This window comes from Callithrix jacchus, chromosome 12 (genome assembly GCF_049354715.1).
Source record: "Callithrix jacchus isolate 240 chromosome 12, calJac240_pri, whole genome shotgun sequence".
Taxonomy (NCBI): Eukaryota; Metazoa; Chordata; class Mammalia; order Primates; family Cebidae; genus Callithrix; species Callithrix jacchus.
In genome coordinates, this window is record NC_133513.1 from 38,111,027 (window position 1) to 38,119,548 (window position 8,522).

An 8,522-nucleotide genomic window follows, 5' to 3' on the forward strand; every position below is an offset into this window, starting at 1 on the left:
AGAGAAACATAAACAAATGTAAAGGTGCAGTATTAAGTCCTAACTGCACAGATTAATGGGAGCACACTGTACCACTGGAGTAATTCTACCGCCACTCCTGCTACCATTGTAGTAAGCTCGTGTCGAGAGTGTTCACTCCAACTGCCATGTGACACTAGCCGTCTCCGCGGAGCACCGGTCTCTCCTGTAGATTGTGTATCACAGTGAAGCATGATCCTTCGTGGTTCTTATGTATTTTTTATGTTTAGTGCAACACCGCAAACCTGAAGAACACAATGGGATGCAAAGTGCCACTGGTGATGCTGGATGTGCTCCCACGAAGCAGAGAAAAGTCTTGGCAGTACAAGCGAAAGGTGGATTGACTGACATGTGTTGTAGACGAAGGCCTGCAGCTGCAGTTTCCCACCATTTCAAGATAAATGATCCAGCCTAAGAACCCTTGTAAAGAAAGAAAAGGAAATTCACAATGACTGCAGCCATGCCAGCAGATGTGAAACCTTGCTCTTTTTGCCAAATACCTTTTTATCTTGTCTTGAAAATGAAGCTTTTGGCCTGATATAGTAACTCATGCCTGTAATCCCAGCACTTTGGGAGGCCAAGGCAGGAGGATCACTTGAGCCCAAGAGGTGAAGGTTGCAATAAGCAAAGATCTCACCACTGTACTCTAGCTGGGAGTGATGCCTTATCTGAAAAAAGAAAGAAAGAAGGAAGGAAGAAAAGAGAGAGAGAGAGAGAAAAAATGCAGCTTTTATGTGGGTGCAGGATATCTACAAGGAAAACAAATCTAATAGACTCTAATAGGATTTATGATTCAAGAAAAACTGATGTCACTATATGACAACTTTTTTATTTTATTTTTTTAGAGATGGGGTCTCCCCATGTTGCCAAGGCTGTAGTGCAGTGGCTATTCACAGTCAATTATACCTTCATAGAGCTGGGGCAAAGAGAAGAAAATGAACCATAACAACAAAAAATAAAACTGAGAAACATTTAAGAGATTTATTAGTTTATTTTAAAATAATAGAAGCAATCCCATTACTTGGCAACATAAGTCACATATTTTTGTGAGATATATTTTCCGAAGCAAAAAAAAAAAAATGAAAAAGTTGCAATGCCTCTGTTGTGTAAGCTGTCACATCTAACACAGCCGGACTGTCCCCCTGCAAGACACTTCTGCTTCCAGCCAAAAGAAGTCAATAAGGTCTCCATACTGTCATGAAACACACTTGACTGGACCTCACCCAGCTGCTGACAGGGTCATGAAATTTCCAGGGGTCCCTGGACGGCACAATTGAGTGCCACTAGTTTACTGGAGAAGAGTGTGGAGGAGTACAGGGGAGTTAGGAGCAGGTCCAGGGAAGGCCACACTGACCAGTGGTCTCAGGGGCCACCATCAGAAGGAGCAGTGGCACCAGGTGGAGGCTGGGAGGGAAACGTAGGAGCTGCCATATTCCAGGCAGAGGGAACTGCAGGTACTGAGGTCCCAGGCAAGGGCACTGAGGGATGAAGGGCCACTGTAGTCAGAGCAGGAGGCAGCAGAAGAGAGGCCCTAGAGGAAGGTAGAGGCCAGAGCAGCAGTGAGGCCAGACAAGCGCGGTGGCCTAGAAGCAAAGGGCAGCCACGGAACGAGATTGGGAGAGTGACATCAAATTTGCATATTAAAACGCCACCCTCAAGAAGAGCCGTCAATCACTAGAGACAAGTGTCAGCCAAAAGATCACATAAATAACATATTTTTTTAAAACTAAACAATAATTTGGTAATTTCTTGGCTATGACACCAAAAGCACAGGCAACAAAAGAAAAAATAAATTGAACATCAAAATTTAAAAACACCAAAGGACACTGTCAGAGTGAAAAAACAACCTAAAGAATGAGAGAAAATATTTGTGAATGATTTATCTGATAAGGGTTTAATATTTAGAATATAAAAAGAACTTCTACAATTCAACAACAAAAAAACCTGATTCAAAGGACTTGAATAAACATTTCTCCAAAGGAGGTCTATGGATGGCCAATAAGCACACAGGAAGATGCTCAGCATTGCTAGTCATCACTGACATGCAGATCACAACGAGATGCAACTTCACTCTCACTAGGGTGCCTGTTTTTAAAAAACCAACCAACCAACCAACCAACCAAAAAAAAAAGAAAAAAAACGGAATAATGAGGGTGGTCCAGGCTGTGGAGAAATTGGAAACCTGGTACATATTGCTAGAAGGATGTAAGATGCGCAGCAGCTGTGATACAGTATGGCAGTTCCTCACACAATTAAACACAGAATGATTTGACCCAGCAATTCCACTTTTAGGTATAGACACAGAACTGAAAGCAGGGACTCACACAGGTATTTACACACCAGTGTCCACAGCAGCATTATTCCCCACAGCCCAAACGTCCATAGCAGATGTACGGATAAGCAACGTGCGGTAAAGACATTCACTGGGAAGATTATTCAGTCTTAAAAGGGAAGGAAATTCTAACCCATGCTGCAACTGGATGCGCCTTGAAGGCAATAGGCTAAGTGAAATAAACAAGACACAAAAAGGCAATTATTGTATGATTCCATTTACAAAAGTATCTAGAGTAGTGAAATTCAAACAGAAAACAGAACAGTGAGTGAAGGGGCTGGAGGAAGGAAGGAATGAGGAGATGTTGTTTAATGGTTACAAAGTTTCAGTTTGGGATGATGGAAAGGTTCTGAAGATGGCCTCTGAAGGTAATTAATGCCACTGAATCATACCATTAAAAATTGTTAAAATTAGGCTAGGAGCAGTGGCTCACACCTGTAATCCCAGCACTTTGGGAGGCCAAGGCGGGTGGATCACGAGGTCAAGAGATAGAGACCATCCTGGCCAACATGGTGAAACCCCGTCTCTACTAAAAAGTGCAAAAAATTAGCATGGTGGTGCGTACCCGTGGTCCCAGCTACTCGGGAGACTGAGGCAGGAGAATTCCTTGAAACCGGAAAACGGAAGTTGCGGTGAGCTGGGATTGCACTCCAGCCTGGCGATAGAACCAGACTCTGTCTCAAAAAAAAAAAAGAAAAGAAAAAAGAAAAAGAAAAAGCTTCTAATATTCTTGATGTCTTTTATCAATTTGAAGAAACTTCTGCATATAATCTTTTCAAACATTTCTTTTTCCCTTGTCTTAATATCTGCTCCTTTTGTTACTCTAATTGCATATATGTTAGATTATTTAGTATTGTTAAACAGTTCCTAGAGGCCTTTAAATTTTTCCTCGTGTTTGGATTGGATAGTTTTTATTGATCTCTATGGACTCATTCATTCTTTCTTCTCTGTTCAATCTGCCCAACAAATAATTCTTTCTTTACAATATTGGATTTTTAATTTATAGAATTTCCATTTGGTTCTTTGTAGGATGATTCTTTTCTAAAGTTTCACGTTTTTTACCCATTTGGACATATTTTCACTAAACTATATAGAAGATTATCAATTTCAATATTTACATTAACTGGCTATACTTTTTTTTGTCTTGAAAGAAAAAACAAAAAAAGAGAAAAGGGGAGAGAGAACAGGAGTCTTGCTCTATTGCCCAGGCTGGAATGCAATCTAAAATTAGGTATTAAAAACCTTTTTTTCCATTTGTTTCAAAGTAGATTATCAAATATGATCCACTATCTCAGACTACTAAGGTTTAAAAATTTTAAAAGCTAAAAAAAGTGATGGTCACTCAGTTCATTGGTATTGCTTTGTCAGTTCCTTGAGCAATGTGAATATTGCAAATATGAGAAAAACAAGCCTACACAAAGTTGTATGGAAATCCTTATATACACGTAGGGTGAACAAAATTTGGGTTCTGCTAGCTGAACAAAGTGTGTTTTTCTAATCCTTACATATGTCCCTCAAATTTTTCCATCATAGTCTTTTATTATCAATAATAATTGATAATTATTTTTGATTTATCTACTTTTGTTCTTTGAGTCTGATGACTTTTGAATGGGGGTTTTGTGTGGGTTCTTTTAGTTGATGTTGATCTTATTGCTTTCTGTTTCTTAGTTTTCCTTCTAACAGTCAGACCCCTCTTCTGCAGGTGTGCTGCAGTTTGCTGGGGGTCCGCTCCAGACCTATTTTCCTGGGTATCACCAGTGGAGGCTGCAGAATGGCAAAGATTGCTGTTTATTCCTCCCTCTGGAAGCTTCGTCCTAGAGGTGCACTGGCCTGATGCCAGCTGGAGCTCCCAAGCCCTTTTGGAAGGTCTCTCCCAGTCAGGAGCATGGAGGTCAGGGACCCACTTGAGTAGGCAGTCTTCCCTTAGTAGAGCTCAAGCACTGTGCAGGGCGAATCCTCCTTGTCGGGATCCTTTTGTTGTTCTCTTCAGAGCAAGTAGGCAGGAACATTTAAGTCCACAGGAGCCACCCCTTCCCCCAGGTTCTCTGTCCCAGGGAGATGGGAGTTTTATCTATAAGGCCCTGACTGGGGCTGCTATAAGGCTCTGACTGGGGTTGCTGCCTTTCTTTCAGATACCCTGCCCAGTGAGGAGGACTGTAGAGAGGCAGTCTGGCCACAGCCGCTTTGCCAAGCCAGTCATCTCAGGTTGACTTCAGACTGCTGTGCTGGCAGCGAGAATTGCAAGTCAGTGGTTCTTAGCTTGCTGAGCTCCATGAGAGTGGGGCCCACTGAGCAAGATCACTTGGCTCCCTAGCTTCATCCCCCTTTCCAGGGGAGTGAATGGTCCTGTCTCACTGGGGTTTCAGGCACCAATGGGGGCAAAAAAACCCAAAACTCCTGCAGCTAGCTTGGTGGCTGCCCAAACAGCTACCTAGTTTTGTGCTTGAAACCCAGGGTCCTGGTGGTATAAGCACATGGGGGAGTCTCCTGGTCTGTGGATTGCAAAAATGATGCAAAAAATGTAGTATCTGGGCTGGATAGCACAGTCCTTCATGGCTTCCCTTGGCTGCAAGAGGGAGGCCCCTGGCTCCTTGAACTTCCTGAGTGAGGCAACACCCCACCCCGCTTCTGCTTGCCCTCTGTGGGCTGCACCCACTGCCTCACCCGTCCCAATGAGGTGAACAGGGTACCTCAGAAACGCAGAAATCGCCCACCTTCTATGGTGATCTCACTGGGAACTGCAGACCAGAGCTATTCCTATATGGCCATCTTGCCAGATCCCCTGAAATGCAACACTCTTTATGCCTTTTTTTTTTAATATTCATCATCATGGGTGCAAGTCTGTTTAATTAGATACCAGCTTTGTAAGAATGTCAATCAAGTCTTATTTCTATTTTGCTAAATTACTAAAGCTCTCTTAAACTCTCAATGCATGTCTAATTGCTTTTTATTTTTCAAATCTGTTGTAAAATATAGAAAATGTAAAAAATGATAAGAATGAATAACACCATAAATAACACTAAGATGAATAACACTATAAATAATACTCTTGATTTAATGTTGAAAATCTATGAGTAATCACACAGAGTCATTTGTGATCATTTCCAAAGCCTTGTTTATTGGAGAGTCTCTGAGACCTCTGAGGGTTTCAATATGTTATTTGGGAGTCAGAACTCTGTTAGAAGAGATTAAACTGTCTGTAACAATCTACGTGCCAAAGCCACAACAGCCACAATTCATCAAATACTTGAATCAATGAGCTTCTGATGAATGATAATGAGAATACTGGATGAAGAATCATCCTTTCTAAATCAAATATCAAACTCTACTCTCAGTGCAGTTTATTAATAGCATGGAGCACAAGCACAAGACCTGCCTTCATTAGACATGGAGGATTCATCCACCCAGTTTTATGAGAAACAATGGAAGGATAGCAATGCTTTATTACAATGCCATGTGACTTATAAGAGCTGACTTATGGAAGATGTCCTTGCCCCAGGCCAATTAGGTAAGTCAGACACTCAGAATCTGAGAACAAAGTCAAGGAGCGATAAAATCTCAGGCTGTTTTTTAGGTGGTAAAGTTGGAGTTTTTACCCTGGAAGCAATGGGTGGTCCTAATAGTACATTTTCTCTTAACTGTTTGTAAGAAGAAAAGAGAAAAACAGAAATAACCGTTTGCATTAAAATCAAACTATTTTTGAAGTCCAAGTGGCTTCAGAGGAAAGAGTTGAGGTAAGATAATGTGGGTAGGGTTCTTAGAGGCCAGTGGTCACCTGAAAACAATGCTTTAGTCTGACAACCCTGCCTAACATTTTAGACCCACACACCTAAATTCAGAGGGTGATTTTAGAATTTATACCCTAAGTGTTGTACATACAAAAGGAAAACGTTTGATATGGCTACGAGTCGAAAACACAAGGAACACGCTTCTCCTCCAAGGGAGCTCTGTTTCTCTGCCAACTCAGCACTGACACCACCATGGGGTCAGACCATGAGATCCTGTGTCTCAGAAGCTGCTGGGTCACACCTATGACAATACCCCCATCATTCAGTCTTGGGGCACTAGAACTCCCAGCACATCCATTGCACACTTCTGCTGGGGAAGAAGAAACAAGTCTATTTGCCTCCCAGTCCAGAAATTTGTTCATCAGACCTCACTAAACTGCAATCTCCAAGAATAAGAACTTCAGAAGATAGAAGTTATTACTGAAGAAAGGGAAAAGCTTCCTGAGAGCTGCTTTGACCTCCTTGTTTCTCAACGTATAGATGAGGGGGTTGAGGGTAGGACTCAGCACGGTGTACAGCAGGCCAACCAACTTGCTCTTCCCGGTGCTGTAGCCAGAAACCGGGCTTATGTAGGCATAGAAGACAGCAGTGTAATACATGCACACCACTGTGAGGTGGAAAGAGCAGGTGGAGAAGGCTTTCTGCCTTCCCCCTACAGTCCGCACCTTGAGGATGCTGGAGATGATGAAGCCATAGGATGCAATGGTCGTCAGGAAGTTCGCTATACCATAGAAAGCATCCGCCAGGACAATCATGACACTGTTCACATAGGTGGAGCTGCAGGAGAGAAGCAGCAGTGGAGGGACCTCACAGAAGAAATGGGTAATGACACTGGAGCCACAGAAATCCAAGCGCAGCATCAGCCCAGTGTGGATGGCCGTGTTGACAGCGCAGAGCAGCCAGATGGCTGTGGCCAGCCCACTGCAGAATGCCTTGCTCATCATGCTGCTGTAATGCAGTGGGTGGCAGATGGCTGTGTACCGGTCATAGGTCATGACCGTGAGGAGGAGTAACTCTGAGGATGCAGCCCACTTGAGGAAATAGAGCTGGGTCATGCAGCCCCGGTAAGAGATGGCGCCCTCCTCCAACACCAGACCCACCAGCGCCTTGGGCATGATAGAAGAGGTGCAGATCATGTCCATAGTAGCCAAGTTGAACAGGAAAAAGTACATACGGGTCTGGAGCCCAGGGTTGAAGGTGATGGCCAAGATGATGAGAACGTTACCTGTGAGGGCCCCAGAGTGGAGGAAGAGGAAACAGCTAAATAAGAGCACCCGGTATTCTGGATGAATTACCAGTGTCTGGTTACTCATGGTCCCTGGGCTGGGAGGGGTTTCTGCGACTATCAGGTGAATCTCCATCCACAGCTTCATGTGATTTTGGAGTTAGTGGGAGAAACAAAAGATGTCCTGAGAAAGGCTGTTCCCATGTTTCTTCCATACCTCCCATCACAGCATGTATGATAGAAATGCATTAGGGCATGTTGATTAAGATAAATGCCCCAATATTACAAAAGAAAAAAGGCAGGAACACTCAGCTTATAAAATAAATAAATACAATTGGCCAGTTAAACTCATGAGCATCATTCAGCCTCAAAGAAGTGCAAATTAAATCCATGATCCATTCTTGATCATCCATGATTTGACAAAGATAGAAAAGCATAATATAGACTAGTATCAGAAGGGCTGCAAAGATGCAGGCCTTTAAAAATGTATTCCATTTGAGTCAGAAGTTTCTCTTCTAGAAATTTATCCTAAGAAAATACTAAAAAGCATCCTGAAGTTGTCAGAGCAGCACTATTTATAATAGTGAAACTTTAAAACAATTTATACCTTCAAATATGAGTATATTATGGTATATTGATGTAACATAAATTTACTGTATGACTATCAAAATAATGCTTTGGAAGTGTTTTATTGATGCTTTTAAAAAGAGAATGATATTTTGGGAAGCTGAAGCAAACAGATCACTTGAAGCCAGGAGTTTGAGATCAGCCTGTCCAAAATGGCGAAACCCTGTCTCAACTAAAAATACAAAAATTAACGTGACATGGTGGTGGTGGGCACCTGTAATCCCAACTACTTGGGAGGCTGAGGCTGGAGAATCGCTTGAACATGGGAGGTGAGGTTGTGGTGAGCTGAGACCACTAAGCTGCATTCTGGCCTGGGTGACAGAGTGAGACTCTGCCTCGAAAAAGTTTTTTTAATTAAAAAAAAGAGAGAGAATGAAAAGGGATTTAAAATGATGTGTACAAAGAATCTCATTTTTAAAAAAAAAAAAAAAAAAAAGCAGGTTTGTTCCCTTTGAAATTGAGATAGAAAAAATTTTAAATAAAAATACATTTTCAAAGCATGTTTGTATATGCACCTGTAGGTAAAACAACT

General features: G+C 42.2%; 1 protein-coding gene across 1 annotated transcript; it reads right to left on the reverse strand.

Annotated features, from left to right (window-relative positions):
• Window positions 1–6,070: 6,070 nt before the first annotated feature.
• On the reverse strand, window positions 6,071–7,625 carry OR13A1 (olfactory receptor family 13 subfamily A member 1). Its single transcript, XM_002756112.5, has one exon. The coding sequence runs from the start codon at window positions 7,509–7,511 to the stop codon at window positions 6,510–6,512; it is 1,002 nt and encodes a 333-aa protein (XP_002756158.1). The 5' UTR covers window positions 7,512–7,625; the 3' UTR covers window positions 6,071–6,509.
• Between the last annotated feature and the right edge of the window lie 897 nt (window positions 7,626–8,522).